The 20,701-nt window shown below is 43.9% G+C and overlaps 1 protein-coding gene across 3 annotated transcripts in view; it reads left to right on the forward strand.

Moving 5' to 3' along the window:
- GNAO1 (G protein subunit alpha o1) overlaps window positions 1–20,701 on the forward strand; it is a 178,540-nt gene that overhangs the window by 116,115 nt on the left and 41,724 nt on the right. For all 3 annotated transcript variants that reach the window (XM_083624985.1, XM_083624984.1, XM_083624983.1), the window contains exons 4-6: window positions 974–1,134; window positions 13,756–13,884; window positions 14,459–14,588. In XM_083624985.1, the coding sequence (XP_083481111.1) occupies window positions 974–1,134; window positions 13,756–13,884; window positions 14,459–14,588 (420 nt within the window). The remainder of the gene's footprint in view (window positions 1–973; window positions 1,135–13,755; window positions 13,885–14,458; window positions 14,589–20,701) is intronic.

Genomic DNA, 20,701 nt, shown 5'->3' on the forward strand with positions numbered 1-20,701 from the left:
ATATCTGATGGATAAGAAAAGTTCATGTAGAGAACTTCCAGATTGTTGCTATTTGGGGTTAAGATTCAATCGCATACATGCAAATTTAGTTTGCACCATTATAGTTGATTGGAGCTCTTGCACCGCAAACCTGCTTGCCCTGCAAAATCAACTTCTTGCAATAAGGAAAGTGGTGGGGAAACACATTGGGGAGTAGGGAATAATGCTTGCTACATTGTCTAATCTCCCTGCAAACTTTTTGCAAGCAAATCAGGATGAGTGCTCAGTAAATGGGTGATTGGTTGTTATAGTATTATTATTCCAGAGTTTAAGTATGCATACAACAGGCACTATCAATTCCTCCTTTGTTCTCCTGGCAGAGGTGAAGCAACATATGCTCATCGATAATGCTGTCCACATTAAGGGAACAACCTTATTTGGGCTGCAGTTGGCACCATCATCATCATCAATTGTGAAACGTCAGCAAATTTGCATGTATTTCCTTACTTGGTCCAATGTATCCCACATCTGTTGGGCTTGGGTAGAAGGGCACAGAGTTATGCAGGGCACTGATGCTACCCTGAAACCTCAGAAGTTCTCTCTAGACTCTCCAGGCCATTTTAAAATCTCACAAGGCATTGCTCACACACCCTTCTGTGCCTATTTTTATATCCTTAAGGACCAGAAACTTCATTTCTAATGCAAAACAACAGGTGTGAAATTCTGTACTTGTTTCCAAATTCACAATTGGTGGGTCACCAGAGACTCACATGAGTATCAGTGGGAAATGAACGGGGGTGACAAAAGCTGGTGGTAATTCTTCAGATAATGAGTGCCTTTCTAACTACATGAAACTAAAACAAATGAGTTTTGTAGGAAAAAGGAATGGTTTGAGAAATTGTATGTTTTTCCGCCTTTTGCATGCTTCCTTCCTGTGGATTCTTCAACACTGTGCAAATATGACATGTCCCGCTTCTTCTCTCTTTCTCTCCAGGCTGATGCAAAGATGGTTTGTGACGTTGTCAGTCGGATGGAGGACACAGAGCCCTTCTCTCCAGAACTTCTTTCAGCAATGATGAGACTTTGGGCAGACTCTGGTCTCCAAGAATGCTTCAACCGGTCCCGAGAATATCAGCTCAACGACTCTGCTCAGTAGTGAGTATCCCATAGGTCCCATAGGTCTCAAGGAGAGGCTATAGCTTTCCACAAGCTTTGCACCCATTTTAAGGTCTTTTCATTTAAAGAGTTCGAAATAGCAGGACTGTTGGAAGCAGCAACTTCCAGCAGTGGCCCATGAAGGGGCAGAGCAGCAGCAGTGCCTCCCCAGTGGCAAAAGTGCTGCCGTTCTCTGGGGCAGCAATAGGGTGGGGCGGAACAGTGATAAGTTCAGAAGAGCTCCGGGTTAGTTGTGGCTCTGCAGGCACATGCCTGTGGTGAGGTCAGGAGAGCTCTGAGTTGGCCATGGTGAGTTGGCCAACCTGGAGTTCCTCTGACTTTGCCACTGCCTTGTCCCATCCCCATCTTGGTGAGCACAGGACTGCCACACCATCACCACCCCAACTCATGGGCCATTGCTGGTAACTTCTGCCCAAGAATCTCAGCTGGCCTGTGTGGACCATACCTGTCTAGATGGACCAGTGATGTCCCTTATCATCTTACCCATAAGTGGCTGGGAGGCAGGGCTACCTGCCCAGGAGGCAGTGCTTTTTTTCTAGAGGTACTCAAGGGTACACAGTACTGGCACCTTCCCCCCCAAAAGTGTGTCAATTAGTGTAACAACTTCATGATGAGTACCAACATCTTTTTTTCTAAAAAAAATAAGCACTGCCAGGAGACTTGGTGAGGCAGTTGCTTCAGGTGGCAGCGTGGGAACAGCTGGGTTGGGCAGCAGACCCAAGGAGTGCAGGAGCACCCCACACACTGCCTTCTGTTCTTTTCCGGACCCCCATCACTGTTCCTTGCTCCTCTCCAGCCTCCCTTTTTCTACCCCACTGCTTTAGCATGCCAGGGCTTCTCCAGGGTGCTCCAGTTGCCTCGGGAAAAGGAGGAGGAGGAGGTGGGAGGGTGGCAGTTTCTGTTCTGCCTCCAGCTGCAAAACGCCCTAGGCTGGCCCTGCTGGGAAGAGTACGATGCCTCATGGCATACGAGATGGGAACTCATTTCAAACTTTAAGCTCTCACTTGGCAAAGATGCTTTTGCACATTGGAAGTAGCAACCAGCGCGATGTCTAAAAAATTAATTTTATCCAATATTTTGCTGAGCAGAGCTGGGGTGCGCTTTTGCTGGCAACTGCAACTCCATCAGATGTAACTTTGTGAAAGTGCCACAGAGTAAAGTGTGAGATCCTGTGCATTTAGGGATCAGTAATCATAATTTGGCTGTACACGAAAAAAGGGGAGGAAAGATTCAGGAGTTTGGCCAGTGATCTGATACGTCACCCATAGGAAACAGCAGCAGCGGCACAACAGCAAATGATTGGATTTGTTAAGCGCTTTGTTAGGAGAAGGGAATGCAGCTCAGAGGCAGAGCAGGTGCTTTGCATGCAGAAGGTCCCAGGTTCAATCCCTTACCTCTCTGCATAGGGCCAAGAAAGACCCCTTTTTGAAATCCTGCAGGAATGCTCAGCACAGACTTATTCCCCGCTTGTGCAAAGCTCTCTCCAGGGAGGCTCGCCTGGCACCTTCGTTACATATTTTTAGGCGACTGGCAAAAACATTTCTCTTCTCCCAAGTTTTGGGCAAACTGAACAATCTTTTGAACCATTTAAAGTGGGGGGTTTTGTCTTCGTTTGTTACTATGGTGTGTATTTTTGTGATTTTATATTGTAAACAGCCCTGTGATCCTCGGATGAAGGGCAGCATGGAAATTAAATAAGTAAATATTCAGTGACCTTTAAAAGGGGCTGCAATAGTCCATGGAAGGGAAGGCTGCCCAAGGTAGGTTGCCCCCTTGTACACATCACCAAAAAAGGGGGGGGAGGGAACAACCAAAAAGCAGACACAGATTTGCACAACCTTTGCATATGCAAATTTGTATGCATAGATGACAATTTAGAAAAAGAACAATTAATTTAAAAAGAAATGCAATTCCTTTCACCAACGGTAGGGAATTTCTGGCCCACCCCACAGTGAGCCTTCACCAGGCTGGCCTCACAAGGAAGCTACTTCTTGTTATTTCCAGCCCTTGCCAAATTTATGAATTTATGAGTTTGCTCCAATTCTGACCCTTCACTGAATGTAGGTCTGTTCCACATGCCACATCTCAGAGATCTGAGGTGCTGTGAGAAGGATGATCTCCTGGTGATCTCAAAGTCCAGCCAGGTGTGTGGTTCAGATACCTTGAAGGCCGCCTCCCTGAGGTATATCAAGACAGTGACTTCCAACTTCAAGGGTCTTTGGCAGGGGGAGGTCAGAATGAGTGAGTCCATTTACAACAACAACTACCAGACTTTTAGAAGACATCTGAAGGCAGCCCTGTTTAGGGAAGCTTTTAATGTTTGATGTTTCACAGTATTTTAATATTCTTTTGGAAGCCGTCCAGAGTGGCTGGGGAAACCCAGCCAGATGGGCGGGGTATAAATAATAAATTATTATTATTATTATTATTATTATTATTATTATTATTATTATTATTATTTAAGATCGGTAGGATGGGTAAGTCCTTTGACTGCCTTCCTCCTTCTTAGATCAGAGATGCTATAGTTAGTGAGAGAACATACACATATGCTTTTGTGCAATGGCAGCATCTGGAAGAAGATGCATTCATGGACAGCCATCTCTATTTATCATCCCTGGCCACAGACACTCCCCATAAGAGCACATGTACCTTCCTGTGCCAGAGACTGAATGGATAATCAATACACATAAAGCCTACCTTATTTGTTAAAGTTGTCTCCATCTGCACTCACGTAAGCTCTGCAGTGAACATGGCTACCAGCCCTTCCTTTGCAAACTATTCTCCGTTCTCTTTGGGGAGGATTTGGGGCTGCCAATTTTGGGAGAAGCATGGGGGACACAAGGGCCAAATGCAAACCTCCAGGCCTCTTTCCCCCTCACCAGCAGTGTTGCATTGCACCCTTCTTTGAGGGGAATTTTTTTTGCCCTGTCTTAATGTGATTTTGAACTCTGATCATGCTTGGATCATGGATGGTGGATAGCGAGAGGTGGGCGAGTATGTCTAGAAACTAGCCTACTGCGCACAGGTACAATTCACATTCTTGGTTCTCCATGCTTTTGCCCCGGCCAACCCATCTCTGGCCTGTGTCCCTCAGAAGGTTGCCAAGTATAGCTGGAAAAGGGTCCCTGTTCCTGTTTGGGGAGTTATTGAGACAGGCAGGAATCTGCCCGAGTGGGAAGCCTGTGGACATCCAGATGTTGTGGAACTACATACAGAGTCTTGCCATACATCAGGAAAATTCCTTGTTTTCAGGTGTAAAAATTCCGCCAGGGTTGAATTTTGCCAAAGTCGCAAATTCTGCCAAAGTGGCAAAATGTCAGGGAAAACCTGGACATATGGCAATGGGATGGAAAAAGCAGCCGGAAGCTCAACAACTTTGGTGGCTTCCTTTAAAAAGCTCAACAATTCTGGGATCTTCCTAAATAAAGCTCAACAACTTCGCGGGTGTCAGGAATTTTGCTTTTTGAAGTATGGCGACCCTACATACAGAGCAATGCCGTAGGGCCCTCCTTGCTCACAATTCAATGCTTGCAGATGAGCCTGGCATTCTGACCTCCCTTCCTGCACTCCTGCAGACATATCATCCCTGATCCTGCCATCCTCAAGCCTCTGAGACTCCATCATTTGTATGCAGTCCTCAGCGCTCCAAAGCGGCATTTACAGAAGCGTTGGCTGTGCCAGGCCTGCTGGACAAGCCTATTCTCTTTTTCCCTTTACAACCTGGGAATACCCAATGAGGCTGTTGTCCTTGCCCCTCTTTGCTCCTTCCCTCTCTCTGGCTCTCATTCACAGAGGCCCATTAAAGTATTTTATTCAGCAGAGACCAGCTAACAAGCGCAAGTCTGCCATATAGGAAATAAATGCCATTTTCAGATAGTTGGTTGCTAGGGGAGTTTGTTTCTGCTAGGCAAAGGAAGATGGGAACCGCAAAAAATAAAAATGGAAAAAAGTGAACTAAAGTGGAGAGCAAAAGCACAGGGAAGGCTGGATAAGGAGTAGAGTTGGGATAAATTCAGTTCAGTGTGCATTTAAAGGCTAACCTACAAATTTGTACTTTCTAAAACATACGCAAACCAAAATGCAGCCATCCATCGAAATTCACACTTCTCTAAATGTTGAAATGCAGTTTTCCAGCCAAGTTACGTGTACAAAATGGCATATTTTATTTACTGCATATCTATCTATCTATCTATCTATCTATCTATCTATCTATGCAGTATATATTTGTCCTTCTCTCATAGTTTGTCTGTTAGCTTGGCCAATTCTGCATAGTTCATCAGTTTTTCTTCCATTGTTCCTTTGATGGTATTTCTTCCATCTTCCAGTATTGTGCAATCAAGATTCTTACCGCTGTTGTAGAATACATACCGCTAAATAATGTCCATTTTTCTTTTGGTAGCTCTTGATTTGAGATACCTAACAAAAAGGATTCAGGATGTTTAACAAAATTCATTTTAAACATTTTTTTTCAATTCATTGTATATCATTTCCCAATAATTTTTAATGCATTTGCATTCCCACCACATATGATAAAATGTTCCTTCCTTTTCCTTACATCTCCAACATCTGTTATTTTCTTTCCTAAACATCTTTGCCTTTTTCACTGGTGTGATATACCATCTATACATCATTTTCATGAAATTCTCTCTTAATAGTATGCAATCTGTGAATTTTATATCAACTTTTCACAGTTTTTCCCAACTTTCAAATTGAATATTGTGAAATACACAATATTTTATTTACTGCATTTCAACCCCACCTTTTCCCTCAGGGAGCTCAAGGTGGCGCACACGGTTTTCCCCATCCTCCTCATGTAATCGCCACAACACCCCTGTGAGGTAGGCTCAACTGAGAGGCAGTGGCTGACCCAGAGGTCACTCAGTGAGTTACATGGCCAAGTGGGGATTGGAGCCCTGGGCTTCCAGGTCCTAGTCCAACACTAGCCACTAAGCCACATTGGCGCTATACAAGGATATATATGCAAATGATCTGGTTCATGGGTTCTCAAGCTAATCTTCAGATGCAGATGCGGGCACAGAACAGGGCTGATGGCTGTCAATATGGCTACAAGGCAATCTTATCCAATAATTAGGGATGGGGGGGAATTTGATTCATTTTTCATATAAAGGCAAACCTACATAATTTGCACATTCAGAAAGAATATGTGAACTGAAATTAAATTTGCACTCCTGAGTTTTGCAGTGCACTTCTGCAGCCAAGTTACGTGTACAAAAATGTGTATACGAAAGCATGCATAAAACACATATATTTGTGAAAATAGCATACAAAAATAGATTCTATGAGGGGAAGTTGCTTGCAGAAGTGTGCGTGTTAGGCAAGTTTGTAACGCAAAAATGTGTGTATATGAGGAGAATTTCATACTGAAATGTAGAGGAGGATTTTGCTTTAAAAAAAAATTAAAATCACAAACTGTTATGGAAATGTAGGAAACTGAAATTAAGAAACAGAGGGAAACAGATACTGACGGTTTCCCCCCCTTCCCTACTTTCTGAGGAGGAGAGGATTAGACAGGTAGGGAGACATGAGCGTTTATTTTATCTGTATGTCCCATTAATAACTCCTGGTCGCACCCTGTCATAGTGGCTTCTTCCTTCAACAGGGTCTTTTTTTCCTGGTCTGCTTGCTTGCTTTGTTTCTGCATATACACAGTATGGATGCTTGAAGAGTGTTTTCAGCCTGCGTTTTTAAGTGAACTAAGCAAATGTGAACTTCCCAGACAACAGATTCGAACACTGTTGCCCACTCCTAATTTTACAGTACTGTTCTTGAGTCACAAAAAGGCCTGCCTGCATCTAAAAATGTGTATTTCAGAATGTGTACAAAAATGTGCCTTCAGGGTAAAATGCATACAAGCATGTGAATATAATGCAAATTTTCGTGCAGTTAAAAAAAAAAAACCTGGCATGCAAACAGAACAGAGCATCTTTTGAATGAACTTATGCAAAACTGAAGTGGGCTAGGAATAGGCTGGTCTGTTCATCCCATACACAGAGAGCCCCCTAGAGGCTTGACATGGAACAACACCATGGCTTCACTGAGAACATGGACGCTTGACTAGGGTTGCCATATTCCCAAAAGTTGTTTAAGTTGTTGAGACTTTGGGGGGGACATCTCCCCCCCAAAAAAATACCACACATTCATTTGGGGGGCTTTTCTTAGCCTAACTTGCCATACGTCCGGATTTTCCCAGACATTTTGCCGATTCAGCAAAAATCCACCCGGACGCCATTTTTTTGAGCAGTTCCCGGGAGGCTTGACTCTGGGTTCAGATCAGAGCACACTGTTATTATCTCATTTTTTAAAAGAGGAAAAATGATGTATCTTGTTAGACTTGCGAAAGATGTGTAAGACTGCAATTCTAACCCCTTTTACTAGGGTGTAAGCCCCATTGAATTCAGTAGAACTTACTTATGAGTAGACATGGTTAGGATTTCACAATGACACACTTTTTGTCCTTACTTTAGTTAGTTGGGCTGCTGTTCAACCCCACTTTCCTGGGAGTAAGCCCCATTGAATTCAGTTGGACTTTCTGAGTAGAAATGGTGAGGATTACACTTTTAGTTACTTATTTCTGTGGCACTCTTAGTGTTTATGGCATTATCACTATACATAGTGTAACAAAAAAAGAAAGAAAAAGAAAAAAGAACTTTCCCATGGGGACCAAAAGATGGGAAAGGGGCCCCTCTCTATTCACCGCTCTTTCTGCACCCTTTAGTATAGTATAGTGCACTCTATAGTATAGTGTATTTTAAAATAGGGTTTCAGAGTTTTTAGGGGTTTTTGAATGTTTTATGTAGTTTTTCAATTTCATTGTTCTGCATGGGACAATGACAATAAAGATATCGTATATTGTATCATATATCGTATTGTCCTCTCCAGCTCTCCAGTTATTCACAGCTTCTTCAAAAGCAATCAAATTGTCTTTGCTTTCATATAAACCACTTTCAGAGTTCTGTCTGAAAAGCAACCTATTAATATCCTTAAATAAATAAATGTTATGCTTTCTCTGTCCACGGAGTTCCAGCATCAGTAAAACAGTTTCATATATAAACCCAGTTAAAACAATTTTCATTTATGAGAATAGTTTCGGGTCCAGTCGAAGTACAGGTCTTTAGTAGATGCCAAAAAGATGATAAAGACAGTGCCTGTCCGATACACAATGGAAAGGGCAGGCAGGTTCCACCTATTTTATTTTATTTTTCGAATAAGAAAATGGCGGAGGGGTACAAGGTCATACTTCTGGCCACCCCTGCTTATCTGTCAACAGAGAGACAAGCTGCAGTTCTGATGGTGAGCGCTGTATGTTTGCATATATAGTACTGCACAGACAGCCTTCAGCTTTGAACTGGACTGAGGCCAGGAATTAATTCATGCAGGCCACTAGCTTGCAAGAAGTCGTCCTATCCTGGCACAAAGTCAGGCCCGCCCAGAGCTGGCTGGTGGCATACACCAGACCGTACCCCAGTGAGATCTTGCGTGCTTAACCTTTCCAGTGAACCAGGATAAAACAGTAGCTGAGAAAGAGAGAATCGTTGACAGTGGGCCTCTCCAGCTGGCTGGGTGACCCGGAGGGAGGAATGGAGGTTGAGATATTGCAAGGTTGGCCAAAGTTCTTAAGCCTAAAAAGAAGGCAGTGTAATCTAGGAGCTGGAGTGTTGCACTCAGTCTGGGGGAAGGCAAGCTCTTGTGAATCTCAACTAGGCCACAAAGCTCCTGCAAGCGCCTAGCCTAATCTATCTGTCACAGGTTGTTGTGAAGGTGAAGGTGAGGGGAGAGGGTGAAATGACAATAGTATGAGCAGCAAAGCTAGAAGGCCCCAGTTTAAAGCTCATCTCAGTCACAGCCTAACGTACTCTTGGACTGGGGTGTGTAGTACTGGTCTACTTTAAGATCATCAGAAGAGCCCTACTGGATCTGGTCAAAGACCATCTGGTCCTGTGTCTTTTTTTCACAATGGCTACCCAGGTACAGTGGTACCTCGGGTTAAGTACTTAATTCGTTCCGGAGGGCTGTTCTTAACCTGAAACTGTTCTTAACCTGAAGCACCACTTTAGATAATGGAGCCTCCTGCTGCCGCCGGAGCACAATTTCTGTTCTCATCCTGAAGCAAAGTTCTTAACCTGAGGTAATATTTCTGGGTTAGCGGAATCTGTAACCTGAAGCGTATGTAACCCGAGGTACCACTGTACTCTAATGGGAAGCTCACAAGCAGGACTTGAGCGGCACATCAACTCCTCCCTGAGTTGTTGTAAGTAAATGCCTATTCAGGCTCCTCAAAACCCACAGCCTCTTCCGCTTCATGATGCTCATTCCTCTCCATGGCTAACGAAAACCAAAATAAATGATGCAAAGGAAGCAAAATTATGCACATCAGATCAATTTCGACAATGGTTTCACAGCTCAGAGAATTCAGCTTTTCCTGGCCCACAATTTGGATTTCTTGGGAGCGGAGCTTTCATTGTCCTTTTAGAGTTGAGTACATTTTGCCTTTCAGTTTTTTGAAGGGATGCTGAGTCAGAGCAATGCTTTTAGCTTAGCGTGCTGCCTCTCTTGACTGCAGCCAGTCAGATACCCCTGGAGAAGCTCAGAAGCTGAGAAAGATGGTTAAATTCCAGTAGTATAGTGGCAAATTCAGATGTGTAAATTCATGGCAGTCATAGTCAGGGCCCCTTCTAAGATTGTACAATAATCTTATACAATAAAAGTGTTTAGGAATCATAGAATTGTAGAGTTGGAAGGGACCCTAAGGGTCATCTAGGATATATTGCAATGATCAGTGCAGATCTCCATATGTTGTCTTTCAGCTAGAGTTACTGTTTTCTGTGCACATACGTGGGCAAATGATTTTGAGGGTTCCAGTATCTTCTTTTGGAGTGACCTAAGTTGTTTTCATTGAAATGTCATGATATATAATAGAACCTGCACACCAGTCTCGTGAAACTGAAGCGCCAGGTGTTTTTGATGCTTGTAAATGCTTAGCTTTAGAGCAAACAAAACAACAACTCTTCATTGTTCTTCCCAAGCACCTACTGAATAGTGACTCTAAGAGTCATTCCTCCATGACTGACTCAACTGCTTTCATTCCAGTCAGCGCAAAGGGTGAGGAGACTTCCTCTCAGTGGCTAAGAAGCTCCCTTTTCATGCTGTGACTGGATAGCTCTAGGATGTTGGAGACAGGGACCCTGCTTAAGAAATATTAATGGGTCCCCTCAACCTGGACCACTACACCTCTGTTCCCATAGGAGTCTGCGCGCACATGAAGGTTGGGGTAGTGGTGACTGTGGGCACTGCAGCCAAGAAGTTTTTCTCCTTATAACAGAATTCAAGACCATCCAATAAGCTCAATGGTGGAAGATTCAGGACAGACAAAGGAAAGTACTTGTTCATTCTGAGCACAGTTAAGCTATGGAACTCGCTCTAGCAAGATGTAGCGATGGCCACCAACTTGGAGGGTGCTAAAAGTGGATTAGACAGGTTCGTGGAGGATAAGACTGGCACACTAGCTGTATTCTGCTTCCACTGCTGGACGCAGCATGCCTCTGAATACCAATTTCTGGGAATCGCAAGTGGGGAAACTGCTGCTGCCCTCAGGTCCCACTTGGGAGCTTCCCAGAGGCATCACTGTGAGAGCAGGAGGCTGGACTAGATGGGGTTTTGGTCTGAACCAGCAGCAGGGCTCTTCCTGTATTCTTAAGTGCACGGTTGGCAGACTGAACTCTTACGAGCCCACACTGCAGATGTTCCCCTGTGGTAATAACAGGTCTGCATCATTCGACTGTATCAACTTCAATTTTCATCTGAGGCAGCCGCTGAGATGCTCATTAGGATAAAATCCTCCCAGATGTCTCGTACAACATGCATTTGGTTCATCACTTTCAAAAGCTTACATATTCTCAAGGTGCAAGCAGCTCAGTACAGTTCTAATATATTTCATTGGTATGGCCCATATATCAGTGTTGCCCAAGGACCAGCCTCCGCCTTGAGGATTAGCTAGGGAGCGAAGAATGGCTGTCACTATGTCACCTCAATTGGATAAAGGACAAGATTCTGTAATGTGAGAACATAATCTCTTTACTGTCCTTTTTTTTTTTATCTGGGCATTTCCTCAATCGGTTTGGGAGAGCAGTAGGGATGAGCTGTGCTGCTTTGTACGCAGAAGGTTCTGGGTTCTGTATGAATAATGACAACAATAATTTTATTGTTTGTATTCCACCTATCTGACTGGGTTGCCCCAGCCACTCTGCGTGGCTTCAAACATGAAACCCTGGGGAGCTGCTAACAGTCATTGTAGACCCTGCAGTCAGGGCCCTGCCCTCCCAGGCTGGCTGGAAAAGGCCTGAAAGGCAGGGAACAGGTCTTCCAGGGCTCACGGCCAAAATGTAATACAGTCGCAGGAACTCTTCTGTCCCATACTAGCCTATACTTTTTGGAGAGATGGGTGGTTTGGATGAATATTCTGCCTTCTTGATGGCTCAGGGCCCCAACAACTGCTCCAATGTGACAGTCGAATGAGCCAGATGCCAACAGCTACTTAACAGAACTGTCATCTTCAGCAGGGCTAATATGTTCAAAAGCCATTCTGTAATTTAAAAAAAGTAATTACATGCAATGCAGTCTACCTGAGGTCACATGCAAATAATAAGGAGGCATATGATAATGCCAGTGGTTATGACTCTTCCCTGCTGATTATATATGAAATTCTATGAGAATCCTGGTTGCCCTGGGCATGTACCCTCAAGCCACAGTCATCTCTGGAAAATAGGTGTTAGCTGGTTAGTCTACAATGTCCTTTGCCACACCGGCTTTGCTGGCTAGGCCTGGAAGTAGTCCAAGACATCTGGAGGACACCAGGCTATCACAAGCTGGCAAAGTGCTTCAGAAACTCTTGTTGGCCAGAGATGACGTTGGTGAGAAGAAATGCATGTATTCATTTATCCGTGGTGCCTCTACCACACCACTTTAACTCACTTAAATAATGTCTCTGTGCAGCCTAAAAAAATGGAAAGAGGAAAATCTTTCTGCTAGGCTGAATGCTAACATGTGAAGATGTCCAGAAGGGCATTTCCTGATATGGTTTCCTGCTTTTCTTCCTATAGCTCAGCCACTCTCTTTCCTACTGTGCCCCAAGAGATGTAATTTTGCCTTCAGCAGCAAACTGCAATAGAGCTTTCCGCTTGCTCACCCCGCTAATGACTGACTCATAAAATGGTACTCTGTTGCAATACAAAACATTTAAGAAGATAAGATCAATACATTCAGGCTGTGCATATGGGTTGAGGACTTGTATCAGAAGCATCCTCGATTGGTTTCAGAGTCACTCTGTATTTCCAGTTCAGCTTATTATTCAGGACCAAATTAGATCTGTTAAAAACAAAGCTCTTTTTTCCCTTTCTCACAGAAGTGGATCAAATTTGCAGGCATAATAGCCCTCCAGTGGATTAAGCTGTACAATCTGTAGGCAGATATAATCAGGGGTTTTGTGCAGGGCAGCTTTAAAGTTTGATTTTTTAAAACGGAAAAGAAAGGAAATCTATTTTATTTTCTGCCAGACTTTGATGCAATTTACAGGTATGATCACCCTTTCCTCTCTGAGGGCACAAAGCCTGCAAAATTTCAGAATTATAGCTGCAGCTGTTCTCCAGACTACCACAGGAATGTGGCCCTCCAGGCCTTCCTATCTGGCCCTTGAAGCTCTTTCCAGACCAAACCCTCCATTGGCACTGCTTCATGTCCTAAGAGTTCTTGCCTGGCTGCAATGCATCCTTGAATTCTGATAATGCATCTTACTTGTCTGGACAAAATATGGGGGATACCACTGGCATGTGGCCCTCAGAAAGGAATGTGGCCCTTGAACTGAAAAAGGTTTTCCTTCCATACTTTACCACTTGGGGATTGGCACCATAGGAATCATAGCAGCAAGGTAGAGAAGGGAACATATATCCCAGGAAAGACTGGAATGGGGAAATGTTGGAGGGCGGACTTCAAACCTCCATCATAGACTTGAGCGGGGCGGATACATCTACTTTCCCCTGGAAGCAAGAGATCTCTGTTGACTTGAATAGAGGAAGCGGTGGCAGTGGAGAAAAAATGGCATAGACCTACATGTCCGTTGAATCTCTCTGAACAACTGCATAAGTAATTTATAACATGCAGGGCTTTTTTCAGCTGGAACTCATGGAAACTCAGTTCTGGCACATCTCAGGTGGGTGCCATTGCCATTCTAAGAGAATGAGTTCTGGCATCTCTTTTTCTAGAAAAATAGCACTTCTTATTTCTTTCATTCATTCATTTTCTATGCCACACTTCATCCGAGGATCACTGGACAATTTACAATATAAAACCAAAAAAGGATGTAATATAGTAACAAACAAAAACAATAACACCCCCCTTCTCCCTCACAGTATATTTATATGTGGTTTAATTCTGTTCTTTGTTGTTTAAATAACTTCTGACATTCAGAAGTATGTTTTCCCAAAGAGAATTTTCTCCCCTTAAGCATCAATGAAAAACATTGCGGCGTATTTTATCCTTATAACTCCTATATCCTTATGCTTTTCCTTAATGTTTTCCACTTTACAGCTACCTAGACAGCTTAGATCGAATCGGAGGTGCCGACTACCAGCCGACAGAGCAAGACATCCTTCGAACCAGGGTCAAAACAACTGGCATTGTAGAAACCCATTTCACGTTCAAAAACCTCCACTTCCGGTTAGTGTGATGTGAAAATGCAAACAGATTATCATGACTATGCAAAGAAAATTCCAACCTGAATTAACAAAGGCCGGCTCATGCTATAAATGTGTAATATGACAGCGTCATGAAACTTTATTTGTTTATACACATTCTTTGTAGCTTCCTGTCTAAAGACATTGAAAAGGAATGGACAATGGAACATGAGGTAGAAACATGCCAAGCAATAGCATCAAAGAACTCTGAAACCATCAAGATTTAAACAGCAAATGAGATTAAACAGCAGCACTAACCTTCACACACAAAAAGTTCCAAAATCAAAATGACTAAGGGCAAGTCCAGGTGGGGTGTCCAGGAGCAAGTCCAGGAGCTGAATGCAGCCTCCAAGCCTCTCTACCTGTCCCTTAGAACTCTCTGGAGGCCACACCCATTTCCTTAAGTTGGTCTATAAAAACAACAACTCCCCTGTAATTTCCACCATCAGTTCTAGTCCTGTGCTCTGGCGCAGCAGAGAACGATGCTTGGTCTTGTGGGACTAGCCGTGCAATTCTTTGGATACTGGGCATAATGAAGGGTTGTGTTTCTTCCTCAGGCTGTTTGATGTTGGAGGTCAGAGGTCAGAACGTAAGAAATGGATCCACTGTTTTGAGGATGTCACAGCAATCATTTTCTGTGTCGCGCTGAGCGGGTATGACCAAGTGCTCCATGAAGATGAAACTACGGTGAGTATTCTCTGGGCGGAAGAGTTCCCTGAGATAGCCTTGCTTTTCTACTTACTGCATTTGTTCCAAGGTCATCTCACAAACCGTCCTCAGTTCTGAGACCAAAAGGATCTAACAGATATACTTTATTACTCACATGTCTTCCTTTGACTCTTAAATGCTATGGAGACCCCATTCTACCACCAACAGCTGGATTTAAGTCTTCCATTCCGCAGGATGGCGTTAGCACAGGTAACTTGCACGCTTTCACTTGGTCCAGAATTTGACCACAAAATCTGTTCCCCTTTCTCTTTGGCTACCCCAAGCCAAGTGCCCCTGGTGCAGAAGGGTCTCCCTTTGAACAGAAGCTCTTCAGGAACCTTAAAGAGTGGTTATTCTTGATTACTGTTCTGCCCGCAGAGAACTTGCGAAACAGAAGAGGGGGTGGATATGGGTTCCTGACCCAGATTGCTTATAGCATGACAACAAACCAGAAGAGAGTTAGAAAAGGACAGGCCTAAGAAATGGAAGCTGAATGTGAGCAAGTGACATTTTTACCCAGAAGTTCTGGTGATGCCTGTTCTTTGGTTATTGTGTGGATTCATGCAATCACTTTTCCACTTTAAAAACAAATGACAAGGCAGGGCCAGGGCTAGGTGCACATGAGCAAAAGGGGTGTTCCCAATAGGTTGAAGAGGAGGCTGAGAAGTTGTTCACTTGTTGGTTTGCTATGCATTTGGCAAGAGATCATATTTCATGACTGCTCATGAGGAACAGGCTTTTGTCTATGTCTGGAATTGTGTCCCGTGCGCAAGAGATGTTTTCTTGGGTCTTTTTGGTGCCAAATCAGGAAATAGAAAATAAAAGGTAAAGAGAAAGCTTATCTCTGAAGCAGTGAAAACTCTTATTTTGTCTGATGGTTGCAAGAATTTTACAGCAGTGTTTCAAAATGCTTAAAAGAGGAAAACTATACTGTAAATGGAGAGCACAGGGGTAGAGGAGCAGCCCTAGCTGAGGTTTAGCTCCCATGAGAAGACACTAAGCAAAGAACGTATCAAAAATATATGTAATATGATTGCAGCTTTGTAGTCTTGACCTTAAATGTATATTACTTGCCGTGTTTGAGTGTTATGTCTGAACTACGGATAGGGGAGAATTTTGACTCAGTTCACATTTAAAAGCAAACGTACCAAATGCACACTTTCTGAAACAATATGCAAACCAAAACAAAGCTGTCCTTCAAAATTTGCAGTATTCCAAATTTTGCAATATGGTTCTTTATCCATAAATGTACAGTCATACCTTGGAACTCAAACGCCTTGGCTCCTGAACAAATCACCTCCCGAACAATCGAAACCCAGAAGTGAGTGTTCTGGTTTTGGAACGGTTTTCAGAAGCCGAACGTCCAGTGCGGCTTCCACAGCTTCCGATTGACTGCAGGACGCTACTGCAGCCAATTGGAAGCCACACCTTGGTTTTGAACGGTTCCGGGAGTCGAACGGACTCCCGGAACACATTCTGTTTGAGAACCAAGGTACAACTGTATATGTTAGGATAGACTGCATATATAATCATATATTAGTGGGCATAACATGCAGAAATGCATTGTACGTGGAGGAATAGCTTTTGCTGCTGATCTATGGCCCTCCTTCACACCTTCTTGCTGAATTGGGGGAAGTCTCCTGTGGGAACAGGGGTGTGGGGCTTGAGTGTTTAGCCCACAGTCCTCTTTGTGCATTCACAGCAAATGTCTGAAGAGGACCATGGAAGATTTTAAACAAGTGACCAGTGCTGCTTTTGTACAAGTTAACTTCAACCACAGCTTCTAGCAGAATTGGAATCAAGGTTCTGCCACCTCTTTAGAATCTGGGGAAGACCAGAAGGCAGAGGTTTTATTCTCTTAAAAGTAATCTGGGGGTTTGTTTTTTTTAATGGTTTGAAGCCATTCAAAATGAATACATCAGGAAAAAGAGGAGGGAATGAATTGCCTAGTGATGCTTGCAGCAAAGGTTAGCTCATCATGTGCTCAGCTGGCAAGGATAGGAAGGAGTCCTTCTGTGATTCAGCTCTTCCTCCACACTACTTCACGGTTGCTGCTACATTCATAAGCATTTTAGAAGAGGCATTGTTCCCACATTCGCCTTGCATTTTTTATCCCCTTTGAACTACAGCTCACTCGAACTATAAATAAGTATGGAATACAGAAAGTGAAAATAGACATATGGAATCGCAGGTGGGAGAGTGCTGTTACCCTCTTATTGTTCTTGTGGGCTTCCAGTGAAGATAGCCGGTTGGCCGCTGCCAGAACAGGATGCTGATTTGGTCAAGATCCAGGGATCCTCTGATGTTCTTATTCTTGCAGACACACACAACTGCAGGAGAAGGGATAGAACTGTGCTTCTGATTGGAAGTATATTCCACATAAACCATCCCAGGCACTGTGGCAGGGCCACCTCTAGGGAAGTGCAGGGCTTGGAGCAAATCAGACTCACGACCCACCCACCTTACCACTGTAGGGTGTGTCCTCCAATACTGCCCCCACTCTTATTCCTCCTCTGCTTTTAAAGGGATTTACAGGTCCAGATGGAACGCTGCTACCTGCAATGTTACCTTCTGGCCATCTTCAGTGCTAAAGAGGAGCAGAGATCAAGCTACCACCACGTTAGCACAGAGGGTAATTAGCCTGGGTCCCTCTTCCATGTTCAAGACATATTGAGCATTACTAGTGCCCATTGGTATGGCAGTAGGCAGGGAAGGCAGCACTAGATGGATCCAGAACCAATGACAGGCAGAGCCAACGAATTCTAGTTGTGCCCCTCTCCTCCTCCCTGCTGTGTTCTACCAGGGCAACACCAAGATTGAGGAGGAGGAGGATGTTGACAGGCAGTTCCATTGGTTGCAAATAGGAAGGCTGGCTGAGGCAGAATGGTGGGGGGGGGGGCCATGCCCCATTCACTCTCATGGCGCAGTCTCCACCGCTTATAACAATCTGTTCCGAGAATCCTCTTATCTTCATCTCTGAACTGCATCATGCACTTTCACTGTGAGCAGGATTTGTACCGTTGCAAGGACCTGCGAATGATTTCCCCGGTAGCGGTTTCTGTGCGTGCTTGTCTTTTGTCCAGTCTGCATTCGAGTAACTAAGCTGCATGGGGGACCATGGCGTTGTTCTTTCTTTACCTGTCAGCTGGTGTCTTTGCAGCCTTCCTTAGCTATAAGGAATGTTCTTATGAAAGAAATAGGTGTATCAAAAGGTATCAAAACAAGATGTGGGCACCTGGGTGGTGCACTCTATAATCAATCTTGCTGAATGGCGTGTTTGAAAGAGTGGGCGGGGGGAGCTCTCTCAGCCCCTACCCGTCATATGCAGGCAGTGTGATTGCAGTACAAGTTGCTTATATTTAATAATCTGTACTCACACCTCTGTTTTAACCTCTTCTAATTCTTTTTCTAATTCTAATATGGCAGCAAAACTAAAACAACAGTAAGTATTGTTACCGTTACAGGAATGTTATGGTTTCCAACTGGAACAAAAATGAAGGTGCTTCTAATGTCATTGTAGACTTGCCATTCATGACTTTGCCGAATGGTGGGGAACAAGGAGCATGGACCCAAGCAGTGACTTATGAACTCTACCTTAAAGATGCCTGCATTTGGTCCACACTAAAGATACCATCATGAACACAACACAAATATTTCTTCTCTGAGGGGTGGCAATTCCAACATATTATAAGTATATTGTGCTTTACCATCTTCAACTCTCTTCTTTCCTCCATTTAACAGGATCAGTTGAAATAACCATTTTAAGGTGTTTTTTCCCCCAATACTTGTTTTGAAACCTGGCAAAGGGCGTCAACATCTCTAATACACTTGTAATGAGACTTGCTTGTATTTTTGCTTATGTAGAATATACATTCTTGGTACAGCTTACAGGAAAACCAATAAACTTGGGATTCATCCAGTTAAGAAAACAGTGGATTTTCCCATCCCTGTCAAACAAAACAACATTGGGGTTGGATTTCAGACCCCTGTTTGTATTAGCTGTTGCCTTTAGTACTTGTTCCAGCTTTTAGATGTGGTCCATTGGGCAACTTGGTTCAGGACAGCCTGGAATAGAGCTGCTGGATAATATAGTAGGGGATATCTTATGGACTGGGCCAGGTAAATGTAATGGCTGTCTTGCAGTGTCTTAAAATTCCTCCATTCAGCTACAGGTGTCAGGTGTGGGGTCTAAAGTCAGATTATGGAGTGTTCAGGCAACTCTCTCTCTCTCTCTCTCTCTCTCTCTCTCTCTCTCTCTCTCTCTCTATATATATATATATATCCCCAAAGATGTTTGTGGTCACTAAGGGATGGGAATCCACTGGGATAGCACTGAGCTCAACATTTTGTGGAAGGAACAACCCTACCATCAGGCAGACTGAGGGAGGCACCTCAGGTGGCAGATTCTGTGAGGCTGGCAGTAGGGGTGGGTTGTTGGAGAACAGAACAGCAGGCTCTGCTCCCCTTAGGTGTGGTGGACCCGTGCTAAAGGAACATTTAAATGCGAGTCTGGTTGGTCTCATGGAATGGGTATGGGAAATAATTTGTGCTCTACCTCAGACAGCAAAATTTATTAGACAGGCAATTTCCTTGGACTAAGCAACTACATCACTCTTTGGGAAAGACTAAAGAAAACCCAAGAAATCTTGCTCTTGGAAACTATGGTGGCAGTGGATTTTACTGCAGATAAAATTTAGGCAAACTAGATTCCCACTGGATTTGCCTAAATTCAACAACTGAGATTTCACACTAGTTTAAAGGGGGAGCGCTGCACAAGACTGCACATAGCATACTTTCACATAAAGATGGGGGTGGGGAATAACCTGGACTTACTCAGCTCACCCAACACCTAGAAGTATAAGTGTCTGAAAACAGGCTAACGCCACCCACTACCTATCCTCAGGGTAGATGCCAGAAACAATGACCACATATTGGTGCTGCAACCCGCACATGGGAAGATGCAATGTTGGTGTGAGAGATCAGACATCTCCTTATTTTTTCTTCCCCCTGGAAAAGACACAATTCTCTCAAGTTTCTAGTTATGCACTAAATTGAGCGCTATTAAGAGGCATCCTTTGTAGTGCTGCATCTGCTGTACAACCCAGAATTTCACCTGTAGTATGTTTCAATGGGTGTTGTCCTTGCTCTTTCCTTCCCTGCAGGCAAGATGTTGAAATATTTCCTTGAGCATTTGGTTCTTCTGTTTTCATGCAGATACAATGATCCAGTCTCGCTGCTGAGTTTTAGCTTTACATTATTCCTATTATTGTTATTATGCAAGTACAAAAATTAAGAATGCAAGCAGCAATACATCCATATGCACATAAACAGATGCCATGCACATATATAAGAGCACAGTCACCAAGCCACATACTGAGAAGTCATATTTGTGACAGCACTGAAAACACTCTGCCAGCATTAATGTTCGTTCTGATCTGTCTGTCTTCCTAAATGACAAAGGGGATCTAGCACATCTCACATGATTCACAAGAAGAGTTTGGATTTAATATCCCACCTTTCACTCCCTTTAAGGAGTCTCAAAGCGGCTAACATTCTCCTTTCCCTTCCTCCCCCACAACAAACACTCTGTGAGGTGAGTGGGGCTGAGAGACTTTAAAGAAGTGTGACTGGCCCAAGGTCACCCAGCAGCTGCATGTGGAGGAGCGGAGACGCGAACCCGGTTCCCCAGATTACGAGACTACCGCTCTTAACCACTACACCACACTGGCTCTCAGAATCACAAGAATCATTCTTTAATCTCAAGAAAATGTTTTGTATCTGTTAAAGCAAGGCTGGGGGTATTGGAAGTGGGTACTAGTAATCGGTGTGTAATGATGACACCTGGGCCCTTTACACCAGTAGTTGCAATGACCCAGGGAGTCATAGCAGCAGGAAGCAAGCCTAGCAAGGGATCTCAAACTGATCCTTGGCTGTGGCTGCAGATAGATGTGGGCGTAAGGCATGGCTGGTAGCCATAGATGTGGCAGCAAGGCATTCTCACCTGATAATGAGGGATGGGGGAGAAATTTGATTCATTTCTCATTTAAAGGCGGGCCTACAGAATTCGCATATTGCGAAACAATATGTGAACC

The sequence above is a fragment of the Podarcis filfolensis genome, assembly GCF_964270895.1.
Source record: "Podarcis filfolensis genome assembly, chromosome: 8".
Taxonomy (NCBI): domain Eukaryota; kingdom Metazoa; phylum Chordata; class Lepidosauria; order Squamata; family Lacertidae; genus Podarcis; species Podarcis filfolensis.